This window comes from Ammospiza nelsoni, chromosome 19 (assembly GCF_027579445.1).
Source record: "Ammospiza nelsoni isolate bAmmNel1 chromosome 19, bAmmNel1.pri, whole genome shotgun sequence".
NCBI lineage: Eukaryota > Metazoa > Chordata > Aves > Passeriformes > Passerellidae > Ammospiza > Ammospiza nelsoni.
Window position 1 is genome coordinate 6,063,282 of NC_080651.1, and position 18,413 is coordinate 6,081,694.

Here is an 18,413-nt window from a genome sequence, read left to right on the forward strand (position 1 = left end):
CGCCCGCGCCCGCCGGGCTCATTGCGGACCTGCGGCGCCGCACGTACGCGAGGGACGCCCCCATCCCGATCCCCGGCCCCATCCCGGTTCCCTTTCCCCATCCCCATCCCGACCGGGACCCCCGGGCCGCACCGACCCGCCAGGCCTGCCCTCCGCGCCCGGCTCTGCGCCCGAAGCTTCGCCGCTTCTCTGGAGAGTCCCTGCGTAATTTTTTACAACGCGCTCCTCTGTTATATCGTACAATGGGTTTTTTCCCCTGGATTTCTGTTTTTTTCCTAATGGCTTTAAAGTGAAATGACACTCTGCGATTTATTAAATACAGCATCATCACCATTTTATTTAACCGATATGCTGCGGTTTCCCATTCCTGTAACAAAACACAAGTAGCAGCAATGCTGTTCCCAGGCAGGAATCACAAATCCTCATGAACAGGCTTACTGAACAGATATCAGCCTTCCAGTCTCAAAGGCCCTGGAGTATTAATCGAGAATTTTTACCATTTCTTGTGTTTCTGAACCTCAGGTAGGATTAAACACAAAGGTTCAATCAACATTTTGCTCCTTTTTTAACCCCCAGCCATATGAACACACACATACAAGCAAACGCCTACACAGAGTTTTTGAAGTGTAAAATGACGTTTTATAAATTAAACCACAGAACTTCCGAAAAACATGCAATTTCCTGCCTTAACTGCAACTTTTCTACAGCACTGGGTAAATCCCCTCCTGTAACAGTGCTTTAAGCCACACATGGTTTTTGAGCACAAGGGCTGGAAACAGGCACAGCCAGAGATGTTTGTTACCCAAAACCACAACTTTAAACACTTGTTCCATGTTCAGGACACTAAAGATAACCCCAGAGAAGAATGTTGACCTTTTTATAATTATTTTTTAATTTGCAGACTATAGGTGAGTTATCACTGAGGTCAGAGAAATCAACAATTCTTTAGCTTAACCATGATGAAAGAAAAGAGAAATGTTTTCATACTTACCACTTAAAGAAAAGTAAGCTGATGCTGCTTTACATATACCCTGGAAAAATATCACTAATCCCGGCTTGAGGTTAAAATTGTAATAGCTTTGGTAATTATTTTCTGTGCCTCTGCTCTCTTCATTCAAAATACTCTCACATTTTATATTCGTGTATTAGCCCAAGCTTTTTAAAAGCACCACAACCACTGAGCAATTCCTATGTGATCTAAGAATTCCCATTTCCTACAGACTTGCTGGAATGCAGCATTATCTGACATCTTTTTTGTTCCTGTGGACGAGTATTTTCATACAAGAAAAGCACCTTATTCCACCAGGATACAACAGCTATAGCTGCACTGGCCAATAAAGTGACAGGATAGATGGGAAGTTCTAAATTAAAAATGTGTTGAGATTTGCACTTAAAAGCACAGCTAAAATCTTCCTGTTTCACACTCTGATTATACTTACACTTATTATCCAAAACTGATAAAGTGATTCTTCAAAAGACATGCCAGTTTTGGATATTTCTGTAACTGCACAGATCATATTTAAAATATTTTTTTATTTCACAGAATCACAGAGTGGTTTGGGTTGGAATGGACCTTTGAAAGTCATTTAGTCCAAACCCCCCTTGCACCAGACCAGGCTGCTTCAAGCCCTGTCCAGCCTGGCCTTGAATTTCCAGGGATGGGAATCCCTGGTGAACTAAGTTAGTAATCTGTTAGAGGACTGGATTAAACACATTCTTCTGCACGTCAGCAAAGGGCAAAGACTGAATTTCCCCCCTATTTCTTGTACTCACAATGAAAAACTGCATAGAAATGGAAGCGTTTTGCAAGAATATTGAGGACACCTTAGGTACCTACATAAAGTATCCCTATTTCATCCTTCATCTTAGGAATACTTGGACTGAATTTATTTCAATTTCAAAATTCAAACAAAAAGAGCTAAAACTTATACAAACTGAAGAGTGTGCAAGGAATCTCTGTTTCAGTGCACAGTATAAGGTTGTATTTATGAAATCATTAGATAATTAGATGTCTCATTTATTTTATTGCCAAGAGCACTCTGTGCTTTCCATTCTCCCACAGAACAGTGGATCTTTGATCAACCCTCACGGTGTGCCTGAAAACATGAGACAAGAAACAGCATCCTGCTTTAATCTGGGCATGGTGACACCACCTTTGCACTCTCTAAAAGCTTTCCTATGCCAGCAGTAGGCAGCTCTTAAAGGCATCACTTCTTTTATGGCCACTGTTGATTGGCCTTCATGTAACATTTATCCCTGCACCTGAAGCATTGACACCCTGAATGAAATGGAGAAATAAGAATTTCCCTGTGAAAACAGCAAAGTGCTGCAACCAACTGCAAAGTGCTGCAGGCTTTGCAAGGCTCCTGCAGGGCAGAGCCAGCTGTGAATGCTCCCTGCCCACAGTGCCAGCTCATGGCACTCCCCAGCTGGCAGAGCTGGGCAGTAACTCCTGGCTGAACGTGTGTCCATGAGATCTGTGCCCTGTTCCACCCCGGGCAGGGCCAGCACAGGCTCCTTCTGTGGGATGAGCTCATTTCTGACAGCACTCCCAGCCAATTCTCCAGCCAAAGCATTTGGTGGCTGCTTCCGAGCAAGCGCTCTGGAATTTCTCCTGGCATGTCAGTCAGATCACATGCTTATTGCACAGCTGAATTCTTAAGTTTAAGAACTTAGGGTGGAAAAAAAAAATAAGGAGTTAGAAAAGAATATTTAGGGAAATGGTGTGAAATAGGAAAAAGCACCAGAATTACACACATGTCAAACTAATTCAAAATAAAGGCCAGTTCTGTTTTATTTGCATGTTCTTGGGTTTAGGTCAATGGCCTAAAAGTTACAAGTGTGTTTGCTACACAAATAGAACATAAACACTTCCACAGAATCTATTTTTACATTGTTGAGGAAGAAGTCTACAAATAGTCAAACACATATTCTTGAATTGTTTCTTTTGGAAAATGGTTTTTGTTTCTGCAGCAGTGGTTTGGAATTCATGCTGTTCTTTAGGTCCAGCATCAGGCTTTCAAAATGTTCCTTCTTCCTTTTTCTATTGGAAGGCATAACAGCACTTACCTACTTGAAAGAGCTGGTGTAAAATCCCCAGATTTTAGAAAAAATGCTGTAAGAATCATTAATGGATAGCAAAAGCTTACAAGGATCCTTGGCATATTTATTTGGATTGTGTATGTGTGTGATGTTTCCCATGGCTGAAAAAATTTCTCTGTAACTTCATAATTAAATTAAGTCACATCAGGTTATCCTGGTGTGACCTTTGAAGAACTGCAGAAGTAGAGAGTTGCTGATATTTTTGCAGTTAGTAACAATAATAAAATATATGCTTTGTGGCTTTTGCTGAACGGAGAGGAATTTCTTGCTTATTTCACTCTGCTCTAGACACAAGAAACCTTTTGTCTTTTATCAATCCAAACAGCTTAACATTTGGTTTCCAGATAAACCAGTCGCTTATAAAAACTGATTGACAGCTAATTAGACATAAATTTCTTCCTAAAAGCCTCAGTCAGCTGCTTGTTTGGGTTGAGCACACGTGATACTTGTTACTTCCAATTTTTCATCCAAATCCAGCAGCTGGTACCTTGTGACTCACAAGCAGCCAATTCATTCTTGCACTTCCTCACTGCCTTTTCCCATTAACTCTTACACAGAATTTTACACAGGTATTTTCCAGTACTTACACTTAAATGTCTGTATTGTGGACTCTCTGGGGGATTATCCATATCTTCACTCTGGAATGTTATGAAAGTCACTGGTCAAAATCTTAATTTGCCAGAATAGTGTTGAGAAGAGCTAAATAAACTTCTATCATGTCATGGCCCTGAGAAAACACTCCAGAATATATTAATGTTTGGAAAAAAGCCAAAATTTGAGGATTTCATCCAGGAAGGACATTCCTGTGCAACTGAGAGAGGACCAAGTATCATTTGTAGATGACTGACTTAGAATAATTTAAGAAGTTAAGCTAAACTGCAGATGTCTGCATTTCACCTCGAATGGACTGAACAGGAGCAGCTTTCCCATATGAATGATGTTTGAAGCATGAGACATTTTCCAAATGCAGCCTATTTGTCCACAACAGGAAAATTACTCTGTATTTCAAGTGAATTAGAAACTTTCCTCCCCAAATAACAGATTTTCAAACCCAAGCCTTCAGCTGATGTACAGTTCAGAAAACTCATGACATCAATGTTAGACGTGTAAGATTATCACTGATATTTCTGCTTTGCAAATATAAGTGATGTCGAGGTGTTAGAAAAAACAAGTTATTTGTTGGTGAAATTGCCTTGTTGAAGTCTAGGGCTTGATAATACTTTAATGACCTCAGACCTAGCAGAGGTTAACAAAGTGTGAGCAAAAAGGATGCCCACTGGCAGTGGACACACAGAATTCAGAATTTAGGGGCCATCTGGCCAGAACTCCCAATATAAGGAAGAAACAGATGAAGCCAACTCAGCAACTGTGCTGAAATCAGCTCCAGCTGGGTAAAAGGGAATTCTGGCGGGTGGAATCTGCAACCACTGACACAAGAAATTCACCTATAAGAAGGAAAGGCTGAGCATGAGAGTTATTAGCATGATGGATCGATAGAAGACAGAATGCTAATTATTAAGAGAACGATGTAACTTATAACCAGTGAACACTGATGTCTTTGCTAAAATGTATAAATAGTTAAAAGCTTTGGTGTGCTTGATGTGTGGAAATGGCCACCTTGCACCCTGTGCAGAATAAACAACATCTCCTTCCTAAAGTAACATGTCTGTGTTTAGAGGGGTCCTAAAATCAGCAAAACTTTCCTGCAGCCATTCCAAACCCACCTGGACGCGTTCGAGGCGTCAGCAGGGCTTGGACTGAGCGATCTCCAGAGGATCCTTCCAACCGCAGCCGTGCTGTCACTCTGCCACAGCCGGGGCACAGCACCAGCTCTTTGTGTCACTGCCGTCCCAGGTGCTGCCATCGAGCACCCAGAGGTTTCCTGGCTCTGCAGGAGCTGCCCGAGCCTGGGGAGAGCCCCCAGGGCTCCCCTGCCCTCCCCGACCCCTCATGCAAGGGGCCATGTCCGCCTCACCCATCTCGGCTCGTATCCACTGAGGCTCTCCCACACACCCGGCCTCACCCTACAGCAGCTCACGCGAGGTTTCTGCTCTTTCCAAGCACCGCTAAAGTAAAACAACCAAGGAAACATCGACGCTCTTACTTCAGCAGCATCCGCGGGCCCCGGCGCCATGCTGAGTACTGGCAGCGCGCCGCCATCTTGGCGCGGCGCTGCCCTCACGGGCGGGGAAGGGAAGGGAAGGGAGGTTCATGTCCCCTCCTCTGCCCTCACCCAAAATGGCCGCGGGCGCCTCCGTCCATCCCTGAGGCGGGACCAGCGCTGAGGGCGCGGGACGCGGAGGCGGCCGAGGATCTTTAGAAGGCGGCTGGAGGCCGGGCAGGTACCGCGGGCACGGGGCTGGGTGAGGGTGAGGGCGGCCTGGGGCTTCCCACACGCGGGGGAAAAAAAGCCGCGGGTCGGGTGGGTCATGGCTGGGGAGGGTCTTCCCCTCCCTGAGGGGGAAACCACGCTGGGCTGGGAGCAGGTGCAGGCTTGGGAGGTAACAAAAATAAGCTCTGTAAAGAAAATTCACCTGATGTGTGCTCCTGACTTGATGGCCGCTGGTGGTGAAGATTTCAAGGGGTGAAAATTTCAATTCTTCCAATGGGTTTTGCTGGCTTGCCTTCAACCGAGAGCTTGGAGGAAGCGTGAGAATGTTATTTTGATGCTGGAGATCAGTTCATTGTAAACCAGACAAATTCAAGCAAAATTGAATTTTTAAGAACTTAGCAAGAGCAGCACAAAAATACCTCTTTCTCTGTGTTCTGGTAAAACTTTAGTATTTGTTTTAGGGTGCATTTATGATTTATTTATTAAATGTAACTTTAGAAGCTGCTTTGCTGCTTTTTATTCCAAGCAACAGCCTGTGAGAGACAATGCACTGATGTTGAGTGTCCAGCATTAAACCAAAACTGGCATTTGCCTGCTTGAACTTCCCTAAATTATTATGGGGAGGAGATACCAAAGGTTGCATTAATGGACTTGACTGATAAGTGTGAGAATTATGTTCTAAGTAGGGTGTAATATTTATAAAATACACTGATATTTCTGCGATGATGTTGATGTGTTTTTTAACTTGGATTTGGTACCAGGCAGGAGAAGGCATTGTGCATGCAGAAGTGTTTTCTGGTGTATTGAGAACAACTCACAGGAGTCATTTGAAAATTAAAATTTGATGCTTGACATCCGGAGGAGATGGAGTGTGTCTCATGCATAAGTGCTTTTGGCTCTTTCGGTTTCAGATGCTCTCAGATGTGTTGCTAAGAGATTAAAATCAAAGCTGTGGGTGCTTTTTGTTTAACTGAAAAGACCTGGCTAAATCTGCTCCCCTGGAGCTTTGTATCCAAACTCCCAGAATTGCAGGAGCATATTGCATCCAAGAACAGCTGGATAAGTAAAGGACTGAAAATCACATATTTGCCTTTTGTGAGAACTTGGATGTGCTCAGACCTGCTCTCTCAGTGTTATTCAGAACCTGATGAATGTTGGCATTTTCTTGAAACCTGTTATCTTGGGCAGCTAACAGCAGCTTAATGCCAGCCTCCTTGAGCTGGTTCTGTGGGACAGGATGCCCAGGGAAGTGGTGGAGTCACCATCCCTGGAAGTGTTCAAAAATCCTGTAGGTGAGGTGCTTCAGGACATGGTTTAGTGGTGTGCTGGGTTAATGGTTGGGCTTCATGATCCTAAAGGTCTTTCTCACCCTAGATAAGTCTGATTCTGTGCTGTGAAACAGTAAAAATATAATGAAAATGCTGCATGAGATTACCCAGCTCTTCCTGGTTTTAATTAGTGCCTGGCCTTTTAGTCTCTGCTGTTTCTGCCTGGGCTGAAGGGATGGTCTTGTTGAGGACAGACAAACGTGGTTGTTGGAAGCTCCTGGTTGGGTTCCTGAGGTGCCTTGGAAGATGGGCATGCTGTCTGTGGCATTATGGGGTGGTGGCAGTGCTTGGCTGCAGCCCCTCCTGGGGTGCAGAAGGCTGCACTGTCCTGCCCAACTCCCAGATTAACCCTTCACCCAACCCTCTGAGCTCACAGGAGAAATGCTGTCAAGAGATTTCCATTCCCCTTGCTGTTTTATCTGAAGGGCTGCATGAATTAACAACAACATTGTTCCAGCTCCTTGTTTTGCACATTTTTCTTCCAGAATCTGATTATAACAGAAAGAGACTTTTACCCCTAAAATGAGAACTTTCTTCCAGGAGTTCACATTCCTGTTGTTGTTATGCAACTCTCGACATGACAGTTTTACTTTGTGGTTATTTTCAGTGTTCATACTGCTCTTCCTGTCAAAAAAGATTGTGTTCTTACCCTGGAGTATCTTTTATAGTCTAGATTGAGACTTGGTAAGTCCTGGAGGGGGAACTGGTGGAATTGTCAAGGATTTAAAAATTTTCCCTTTTTTTCTTTTTGTTTTTTTTGGTGCAGTGAGGTTTGATGAGTCAGACTGGGCTGTTGGGAGCTGCTGTTGAAGATGTACATGTTGGTTGAAAAACGCACAAATTCCCATCTGCACCTAAAGAGGTCACCTGGCATCCGCTCCTGGTCTGTCTGTGTTGGTAAGAGCACAGCTTTCATTCCAGAGCTTGCTGTAAGAGAAGAGGGTCACAATAAACTCCTGAAAGAGCCCCTGGTGAAATCCCTGCCTTCCAGGCATTTTCCTTTCCAGAGGAGGAGAGACTGGGCTCTGAACTCTTCCTTTCCATAGCCACTGAATGAGTGTGAGGCCTCAGCATGGCAGTTTCGCTGTGGGACTTTCAGTCTCATCTGGAGAACCTCAGAAGCTCATGGATGGAATTTTAAGGGAGTCCTGAAAGATCAAGAGCAGAAGGTTTATTATGAAATGTGAAGCTTCTGGAGGGGGTTTTGCTTGAGAAACATCTCAGTTTGCAGGAGTGGAAAGCTGCAGCGTGACCATGCTGGCTGTGTGGGGTTGGTGCTGAGCTCCTGAGGACTCTGTATGAAATGGGAAGTCATACAGGATATTCTGAAAGGCATCTTCATAAACACCACTGAATATGCAGGAAAAATAAACTTGTTAGGATTGTACTGAGAGAGCTGCTGGGGAAAATCTGGTATATCCTGCTTTCCAGCTGAGATCCCACTGCAGCAACACCACCTTGTCAGTGCTTTCAGGGATGTGGTTGAGAAGATCTTTGCAGTTGCAGCAGCCCCTGGGGCATGGGGCACTCTTCAGCTGCTTCCTCCTCTCTGAGAGAAAGGGGCTGGCAGTTTCTGACCCAGCTTTACTGCAAAAGTTGTCTTTTGGCTCCATAGAGCACTTAAAGGGGAAAATAACCATTGCAAGGTTTGTGAGCACTCCAGGTTGTACTGTGCTGAGAGGAACTATGGTGTCATGGTTAAACTGAGTCCCTCTGAGCTTCTGTTCCCAACTGTGTCACAAAATTTTTATTTCTGACTCCAACCACTGTGCTTTTAATGCCTCTGCAGGATGGAAGCTTTTTTTTAATACTGAGAGAAAAAAAGAACTTGACTTTCATATAGTCATATATGTTGCAATCAGGTTTGTCCTGGTTTTGAAAAGTGATGTTTTTCATCAGGGAATTTTAGATGTTTTTTAGTTATTTGTTATTTATTTGTCTTAATTCTCTCCTCTTTCCTCCTAGGAATAGCCTCCATAGGTTTGGCTGCTGCTTATTATAGTGCAGGTAATGCTCTATCACTTTTGTGGGAATTATTTCTTTGCTGTTAATCTGTTTTTCATGCTGATGACTCCTCTGCAGCTTCTGTCTGGCCCTTCAAAGGCAGTGGAGGTTCCTCTCCCCCTTTGTGGTGTGAATGTTAAAACCAATAATAATTGTTGCCTCTATGGCTTACTGTGCTTTAGTGCTGTATTTCTTACTCTGCCTCCTTTTCCATTTGCAAGTATTTTTAATAATGATATTGGTACTCTGTGGCATTTTGTACTTTCAATGTTTTATAAATGTGATTAGCTGCTCCTCACAGCTCTCCTGGGAGGACATGTAATGATTATTTGACACCATAATGAAATGATTGCTTTGCCTGTGACGGAAATTCTCTGTTTCTCTGGAAACTGTCAGATCATCACTGGCAGAGATTTACTCATTCCAGCACCTTTAGGGATGAGCCAGCTTCTGCTGCTTCCTCCCCCTGCAGTACAGCAGCCTTTGCACCAAATGCCAGCTGTCCTTTCATCCTGGAAGCTGCCCTGTGATTCTTGTGCTGCACCCTGTTAACATCAAATGTTAAAACTTAAAAATGTGTAGGAATGTGCTACCAACAGAACCCACATATTTTTATTTCAAGAGAAAAATTCAAGCTGCTTGAGCCACCAGCTAAATCAGCCTTGTTTTTCTTAAGACATTGCAACAAAGTTTTCTGAAATCTCAGCACAGTTCTGCTGTGCCTTCAGTTAAAAGCCTGAGTGAGCAGATTATTCAGGCTGTGACATGTAAACATTTCCAGGACATGAAATGCAAATGTTTGTTTGTCAAGAGGACCAACTGCTTCCTTTTATGCAGAAACATGTTTCCTTTATTGAATTTTCATTGTCCTTATCCTTGTCCTCTGCAGCACAAATATTTGGTGTTTGACTGCAGGTTGGCAGTTTTGTGAATGCCTTTTAAGATGCCTTTGTACAGAAGAGAAAGATGTGATGTTCCAGCCTTGCCAATAATACAAATGCTTATAATTCTGCATGGTTTGAAGCCCAGTGTGAATGAAGTCTCTGAAAAGTGTGAAGATTTTCTGTATTTTCATTCTGGGAAAGAGCTGTAAAATAGCTTGTAGTACAACTAAAAGCAAAAATGTTCCATCAGAGAAACCTTTCCTCCTTTTGTTGATTTTAAAGGGAGCATGTTGCTTTCAGGATTGTTTAAATACCAGAGAAGGAGTAAAAAAACCTAAATTTATGCATTTTTTACATTGTCCAGACAGCTTGGCATGGAAGCTCTTCTACATGGCTGGGTGTTTCTTTGTGGCAGCCCAGAATCTGGAGCAGTGGGAGGTAAGATGCTGAGCTCAGGAAATGAGGGGCTGTGAGTAGGAAGCACTTGGCAGATGCTGATCCCAAACAGACAAGTTCTGCTTTTGGTTTTGGGGAAACCCTCTGGGTTGCTATGCTGGGACTAGAATTAGGGCAAGAATTCTTGGATTATACAAGCATAAAAATGTGAAGCTAAACATTTGGGTATTTTTAAGGGGAGACTTGGCCCAAAATGTACTCTCTTGTACAACAGAGGGAAGATGACCAGGACATTCAGCTGCACAAATGATTTTGAAATTAGCCTTCAGGCTAATGACAGAGAAACCACTAAATAAGGGAGCTCTAAGCTTCCAGGCTCCTCAGCTTTTTTCCTCTGCTTTAGAATTGTGTGGATGTTGATTTGAGAGCAGTAACCCACCTTGTCACCCTGCTGACCTGAGCTGTGTTAGAATGAGCAACTCACCTAAAGAGAACAAGATCCTCTTTTCATTGATTAATATGAAATTTTATTAATATCCCATATCATTAATATTCATTTTCATTGGGATATTTGAGGTCTGTGTAAGCCTGGCCAAATGAGCACAGCACTGGGATGTCAATTTCACTAGAAGTGAGAATTATAGGAGTTACAAGTTAGTGTTCAAATTTAATTCCAGCTTTTATTACTTGGGGAATGTGGCAAGAGGGACAATGAACCCATTTTAACTCCTTTCTAGAAGTCACACCAGAGATATGGTAAAATTTCTATTAAAACAAAGAGCAAGATTGTGATTTTCATGGTCTGGTAATAAAGGAATGTATCTCTGTCTCTCTCTGAGTATTTTTCTGTTACCAAGATTATTTTCCAGTGGAACTATTTTTATTTTACTTTGAAGCATAGCTAGTGATGGTGTTTTCAAGAAAATCTTAATTCTTATTTTTTAATTTTACAGGAAGCAGTATTTGATAAAAATAAGGGAACAATCTGCCTAAAAACATTCAACCTCTACAAAAAAATCCTGACCTTGTCAAAAGGAGGCAATGAACAAGGTGAGAAAGCAGCATCTGTGGTAGAAAATGTGGTGAGCAGCAGAAGAGATGGATGTGTGCCCATTTAATGGCTTCTCTGGAGTTCTGTACTCAAATTAAGTCACATCTGCTCCCAGATCTGCTTTGTTCCCAAGCAGCAGATGTAACAATCTGCCTCTCTGGGCCCAAATGCTTTTTCTCAGTGTGCTGAATGCATCTTGTTAATTATTTTAATCCAACATAAGTAGGCCTACACATTGTTTTCCCTAATATTGTTAGCCATTCCTTTGGGATGTTAATGTGTTTACCTTGCTCTTGGCTAGCCTGCTTGGCAGCTGGGGCTGGTGGAAAAACTTCAATTTTGGAACCAGAAGTTGAGATTTCTGTAATCTCATCTGCTTTGGGGAGCAGGCACAGGTTTGATAGCATATGCAAGCAGGCTTGTTCCATCCTGCAGTTACAGAATATGCATTTAAAGCAGCCTGAGCAGGAGGCTCTGTTTAATGCAGGATCTGATGGCCTTGGGCTTCCTCTTGGACTCACAGAAGCTGCAGTTTGGTCTGTGAGTTGGGGGAGTCAGGGTGGTGAGTTGGAAGCTCTATTGCAATCTGGGATCTTCTATTCTGTTGCAAAAGTAGGATCTTCTATGGCAGAACATCTAAACCTGAACCTGCCAAACACTCAACCCTGCACACAACTGAACTGCACTGAATCTTGTGACTGTCACCCAACAGTCCTGACACACACACACCTGGCCCTGACAGGCCAAGGAAGCAAAACACCATCACTGTGGGTAAACAGTCTCCATATTGCATCCTACTTTTGCACAAACACGGGCACAGCAAATGATAAGAATTGATTTTCCTTTCTCTGAGGTTCAGAGAATGTGAAACCCAGAAATATTCTTGGGAAGAATTGTGCCTTGCTTTTCTCTGTGAAGAGAAATGGGGCTACAGGGAGACAAAACAATTCCTTCTCTAGCTGGGGACCAAGGACAAATGATCCAAATCTCAGGCCCAAAGAGCATAAAAAATGTGGAGTGAAGAGAGAAAAACAAGCAGGATGGGACTGGATGGGCTAAAGCTGGAATTGGACAATGAACTGCAAGATGCAAATGGAGCAGAACTTATAAAAGTGAGAGAGCCCATGACCAGTTGTGCATTTTGGGACCATTTTGGTTCATCTTGGGTGCAGCCCTGGCTGGGCTCTGGTGCTGCCCAAGGTGGATCCATGGAGGCCTTTTAATAAATCCCTAAGAAGAATAAAGTTATTCTTTAGCTCCATCTGGTCTCTGCTCTAGATCAGCCTGCACAAGGCATCAGTTTGGTGCTGCAGGAGTGCCCTGGCTGTGAGGGATCACAGCAGTGGTGCCCCAGAGCAGGGTCCCTCTGAGGATGAGGGAAGAGATGAGGATCTGACTCCATGTTTCAGAAGGCTTGATTTGTTATTTTATGATATATACTATATTAAAACTATACTAAAAGAATAGAAGAAAGGATTTCATCAGAAGGCTGGCTGAGAATAGAAAAAGAATGATAACAAAGGCTTGTGACTGACTGAGACAGTCTGGACAGCTGGGCTGTGATTGGCCATTAATTAGAAACAACCACATGAGACCAATCCCAGATGCACCTGTTGCATTCCACAGCAGCAGATAACCATTGTTTACATTTTGTTCCTGAGGCCTCTCGGATTCTCAGGAGGAAAAATCCTAAGGAAAGGATTTTTCATAACAGATGTGTGTGGCAGGGTCCCTGTGACCCTGTCAGCAGTGCTGAGGGTTTGCAGTGCTGCTGAAGCTGCTGTTGTGCCCTCCCTGCAGTGGTGGCCGTGCTGAGCGAGATCCGCGATGTGAACGTGGAGGAGGAGGCCGTGCGCTATTTCGGGAAGGGCCACCTGGTGGTGCTGCGCTTCGTCACCGGCTTCTCACACCCGCTCACCCAGAGCGCCGTGCTGGGCTGCAGAAGGTGCAGTGGGGACTTGGTAAAATTGGAATGTGGAAGGTGGGAATGCCAATCATGTGGGTCAGTAATTGCCAGGTATTGTTGATGCCTCAGGTTTTAGTTTTTAGATTTTTCACATTCTGTGCTGCATTAGTGTGCGAGTCTGAGCTCCATATGAGGGGATGGTGAGTTCTGTTCACAGAGCAGGGAGACAAAACAATTCCTGCTCCAGCTGGGCACCAGGGACAAACAATGTGGACTGAAGGGACAAAAAACCCAAGAAGGCTGGGACCTCATGAGCTCAAGCTGTAATTGGACAATGAACTCCAAGATGCAAATGGAGCAGAACTGATCAAAGTGAGAGACCCCATGAGCAGTCATCCATTTTGGTTCACCTTGGGTGCAGCCCTGGCTGGGCTCTCGTGCTGCCCAAGGTGGATCCATGGAGGAGATCCTTTTCATAAATCCCTGCTTTATTCTTTGACTCTGTCCAGCCTCTGTTCTAGGTCAGCCTTCCCAAGGCATCATTATAACTAAGCTCAGTTTTTAGACTTGCTGTTATGACCTTGTGTTACTCAATTTAACCTTTTAAACCCCATAATGTTTTCATTTGCAGACATTTTGCTAACACCATCTGTCAGGATCATGTTTAAATGTCTAAGATCCCTTTAGTGCTGCATGTCTGCTGGAGTTGCCTTTCTGAGCTAGGCAGTGGCAGAGAGGTCTAATTCTACTTTGCAAACATTTGATGTATTAGTTAGAAAATTTATCTTAAGCATTGATAATAAGGAACCTTGCAGCAGGGAGTGGGAAAGGACTGATTTGTTCTGATGTGGAGGGAATGGCTTGGTGTGTCAGCCATACCCTCTATGCCCATATGAGTTTCCCTCTAGGCAGTTATTCTCAGGAATTAGCATGCCTGCTCTTGTCTTGTCAGCACTGCAGTTCCACTAACTCTTCCATTGTTTCTTCCTTCCCACAGTGATGTGGAAGCAGTTGCCAAACTCATTACGAGTTTTCTGGAACTGGACAGAGTGGAGACCCCACAAGATTTCTCCCAGAGCAGCGAAACAGAGGCAAGTGATGCAGATGAACCACAGGTTAAATACTGATAGTCATTGTGAACTGAAGCAAGCAGAGGCCTTCACACATCTGGAAAATATTCTGATTGTTCTTCAGAACAAGAAACCCCTCACAACCTTGATCTGGGCATTTCTCAATGTGTGCATTTACAATGGGTGGAATCTGTCTTAGGGCCCATTGTTCAGTGCTAAACTGCTTCAAGACCCTGCATGTGGACACTGCTGGCTCTTGAACTTTTGTCACCTCATCAAACTTGCTAGGAATAGTTATTTATTAATGAATTGGTTTGAAATAATTGCTTTTCCATTAATGAAGATACAGATGTGAGCTTCTGGTTACTGCAAACATTTGCTGCAGGTACAGTATATGCAATGTAGAAGAGTTGAATTTGTAACTCAATACACAAAGCTTTGAGGTTTCCCCTTTAATATATGCAATTAGGAGATGCAGAATAGTGGCACTTTTATGTTCTCTACTACTGACTTGCCACTGGATATCTGTGGAAGTTGAAGTCTCAGTGCCTCTCTTGGAATTTTAAACATCAGGGTAATCAACTTGTAAAGGTGTCTTAACTTATCTCAGACTCACCGAGGAGCCATAAATAGCAAAGGAAAAAGGATCATGATGAAAGTCTTTGGGATGCTCTACCTTAATCCTGTTCTGTTTCACTTGTGGGCAGGACAGAGCAATCTTTTTCTACACCTCAATGTTTACTGTTTAAACTGTGGATTTAGAAAGGAAGCAGGGACATGTTTAACTTTAGGTAGGGAAAGGGCTGATGTCAAACAAGGTGGTAGCTTAGAGTTGTTGAGTATTTCCTCACTTGAAATGATACCCAAGTGCTAAATAATAACTTTTTTTAAGGTAGGTAGCACAGACTAAATGTCTGACTGTGTTTTACTCCAGCTGTGTGGTGTCCTCTGTTCTGACCAATGGTTTCACAAATAGTTCAAATATGCATTTTTTCAAGGTATTTCTGAAGTAAAAGCTACCTCTGTTAGTCAACATATTCTCTGTAGAGCTAGAACTGCTTCATGCTTACATTAACATGTCAGTACAAGAAAGAAATGTCAAAAGCTGCAAGTCCCTTCAGCATGCTACAGCTGCTTGTACTGAAGTTCACTAGGTTTTATTTAGGAATCTTATGGTCTTTAGACCTGATTTAGAAAATCTGTGCACAGTTACATCTAGGAGATGTGAACAGGTACGAGGTAACTGTGTTCTGTGCTTTCACAGTTGGCCAGCAGCAAATGTCTCCTGGCAGCAGTTCCTTCAGATTTAAAAGAGCCTGTGTTCTTGTTCCCAATCACTCTACCTCTACAGAGAGAAGGCTCTGGAAAGCTTTTGGTGGAAGGCACATCCTGTTGTGAGTTCAGTTTGGTGTGAAGCTGAGCACAGGTTTCCCTTCCAGCTGTCACACCCAGGCTGTGAGCAGAGGCTGGGGCTGTCAGGGGAAGGTGCTCACACTGCAGCAGGGCTGGTGGCTGTTGGTGTAGCTGCCTGCAGCACAGAACTAGGTCTGTTTCCTTTAAATAAGGTAAAAAACTTGTAATCATGTCAGGTATCAGCACAGAGCTCTGCCAGTACATGTTCCTCAAAGTCCTCTGAGTTGTTGGGGTGATCATGGGGCTTTTGGTGCCTACCCCACACCACTGGAGCTGGGAAGCTGCAGTATATGAATGTGGGAAAATCAGGTTGCAATTAGCTAAATTTGCCTTTATTCTCCAGCACAGCTGTAGGCTAAGCATAATCATCAAACCTGTTTAAAAAATACTGCAGGGTGTAACACTTAATGTAGAGTTCCTCATTTAAATCCACTGTAATGTACACCCCAGGTGATGCTCATTTTAGAGAGAGGAGGATGAGATTGGGGAGTTGGAGAACTCTTTTTCCCCACAGTGTAAAATGAGAATGGTGAGTGTTCTAAGGACTTCAGCAGGAAGTTCTGTCCTGTATGTCATGGTGCAGTGTAAGCACAAGGGCTCAGCCTGTGCCAGCTGCTGCTCTGTACCAAGGATATTCAGAGGGCATTGTGCTGTGCCCTGCACTTACTCTGAGCCTGTGGAATGACCATGGATAACCCAGACCAAACTGCCCTCAGCCTCAGCTCTGCTGGCTTTCATTTGGATTCCCATGACAGCTGACATTCCATGGAAGATGTAAACCACACTGTAGATCTCCAGTTAAAAATCAGCTTTTGAGAGGTCCATCTGTTGGTGTGACCCTGCACTGCATCCTGTGTGTCCTCTGCTGCTGAGCTGCAGTGCCTCCAGCTTGCTGTGCATTCATGGTGTTTGATGCCTACACTGACAGACTGTGCAGTACCTTAGACAAAGAGACTAAAAAACAATGTCAGGAAATTGAGAATATAGAAAAGGGAATGACCTATAGTGAGGTACAATGTAACTTGAAATACATCCTGTGGAGTAATTTGTATGTTGGGTTGGTGTCAGTGATCACCTCTGCAGAGGTGTTCAGCAGTATCCTCCTCACTCCTCATTACCCTGCTGTGTTAGGCAGGGCAGGGATGGCTGCACCATGCACTGTGTGTCTAGGAGGAATATTGGCTCCTCAGCCTTTCCCTTGGAGCAGCTGGTGCCATCCTCTGGTGCCATTTCCATTTAGCATTTGGCAGCTGTCACTGTACCAACAAGTCCAGTTCCAGTGGGAATCTGTGTTCTGCAGCCTGAGCTGGCAGGATGGGCCCTGGGGATGTTCTCAGATCTGTGTTCTGCAGGGCAGGATGGGCTGTGGGGATGTTCTCAGAGCTGTGTTCTGCAGGATGGGCCCTGGGGATGTTCTCAGAGCTGTGTTCTGCAGGATGGGCTCTGGGGATGTTCTCAGAGCTGTGTTCTGCAGGATGGGCTGTGGGGATGTTCTCAGAGCTGTGTTCTGCAGGGCAGGATGGGCTGTGGGGATGTTGTCAGATCTGTGTTCTGCAGGACGGGCTCTAAGAGTGTTCTCAGATCTGTGTTCTGCAGGATGGGCTCTGGGGATGTTGTCAGAGCTGTGTTCTGCAGGATGGGCTCTGGGGATGTTCTCAGAGCTGTGTTCTGCAGGGCAGGATGGGCTCTGGGGATGTTCTGGCAGGCTGGGGGGCTCCTGTGGGGACGTGTCAGGCACTGCTGGCAGATCCACCCAGGAGCTTGTGTGGCACTGATCCATCTGAGCCTGGCAGGGGACACTGCCCCAGAGGTAGCACAGGCTGATGGAGGCTGATGGGCTTTTCTCTTGTTTCTCTCTCCACATGTGGAGCTTCTTGCCCTCCAATATCATTTCTAGCTGGAAGACACGGCCAGATGAGTGCAGTGACAGTGCATGGACAATTCAGCTGCAGTTGCTGTTGCCATGATTTGGCTGTGGCAGGGTCTGTGCCCTCAGCAATGGCAGCACCCTGAGGAGCTGTGGGGAGCAGGTGCAGCTCAGGGCAGGGTCCACTCTTCCCTCTTTGGACAAATCCTTTCTCCTTCTCCTTTTGTGCCACTTCCCACCATTCTGCTGGAGGATTTCCTGGTTTTCCTCACTCCTCAGTGCACAGAGCCTGACATGTGCCTGCTGTGAAGTGACTTGGACTCAAGGAATGACATCAAAGACTCATTTTGGGTAGGAAATTCAGTACTCCCAGGAGACTTTGTACAGATGTGCTCATGAACTTCTGCATCTCAGGCTGTCTCTAGAGACCTGTGCCTGACTTAGCCATGATTTAAAAAGCTGCACAGCAGAGCTCAGATCAGCTCTAACACCTAAACCAAGCCCTTTTGTCAGCTCCTTGCATGGCTGTGCTGGGATGGGACTGGGGCTGTGGCTGCTGCACTGCTCTGTGTAACCTTGGTGTAACCTTGGTGTAACCTCATATTCCAGTACTTCACAATGAAATATTCCATTCCTGGCATTAAGTGTGCAAATCTCAAAGAAAATCCAACTATTTCTAGTTGAGATCTGATTTTTTGAGCTGTATTTATGAAGTTACACAGGTACCAAAACCTCAGCTGGCTCCCATAATAAATAAAAAGTGCTAGTTCTGCAGGGTCATAGATGGCTGGGAGGCAAAAATACTTCTGGAAAATGTTTAGAAATTGCCTTTTTTTTTTTTTTTTACTTTAAAATTGCAAGTAGAATTTCAGCAAGGCCTTGTTGTGTTGTCTTTTTTTAAAAATAATGTTCATTGATAAAATCAACTTTGATAACTTGTTTTGCATCGCTGTAGTATTTTGTATATTGTTTTTAATTAAAATTATTAAAAATATTAATGGCTGTCTAAATTATTATTGGGAAGGAGTTAATGAGGGGGAGGACAGAATAGAAGAAGGGG

General features: G+C 44.1%; 1 protein-coding gene and 1 long non-coding RNA gene across 2 annotated transcripts; one reads left to right on the plus strand and one right to left on the minus strand.

Moving 5' to 3' along the window:
* Window positions 1-2,760: 2,760 nt before the first annotated feature.
* Window positions 2,761-5,290, minus strand: LOC132082007 (uncharacterized). Its single transcript, XR_009419760.1, has 3 exons — window positions 5,207-5,290; window positions 3,690-3,740; window positions 2,761-3,043 (listed from the first exon to the last, which is right to left on the minus strand). It is a non-coding gene; the product is annotated as an uncharacterized LOC132082007 (long non-coding RNA).
* LOC132082006 (cytochrome b-245 chaperone 1) lies at window positions 5,261-18,345 on the plus strand. The gene is made up of 7 exons (XM_059486030.1): window positions 5,261-5,444; window positions 7,529-7,659; window positions 8,728-8,769; window positions 10,015-10,088; window positions 11,000-11,096; window positions 12,898-13,042; window positions 14,001-18,345. The coding sequence occupies exons 2-7, from the start codon at window positions 7,575-7,577 to the stop codon at window positions 14,128-14,130; spliced, it is 573 nt and encodes a 190-aa protein (XP_059342013.1). The 5' UTR covers window positions 5,261-5,444; window positions 7,529-7,574; the 3' UTR covers window positions 14,131-18,345.
* Window positions 18,346-18,413: the final 68 nt, after the last annotated feature.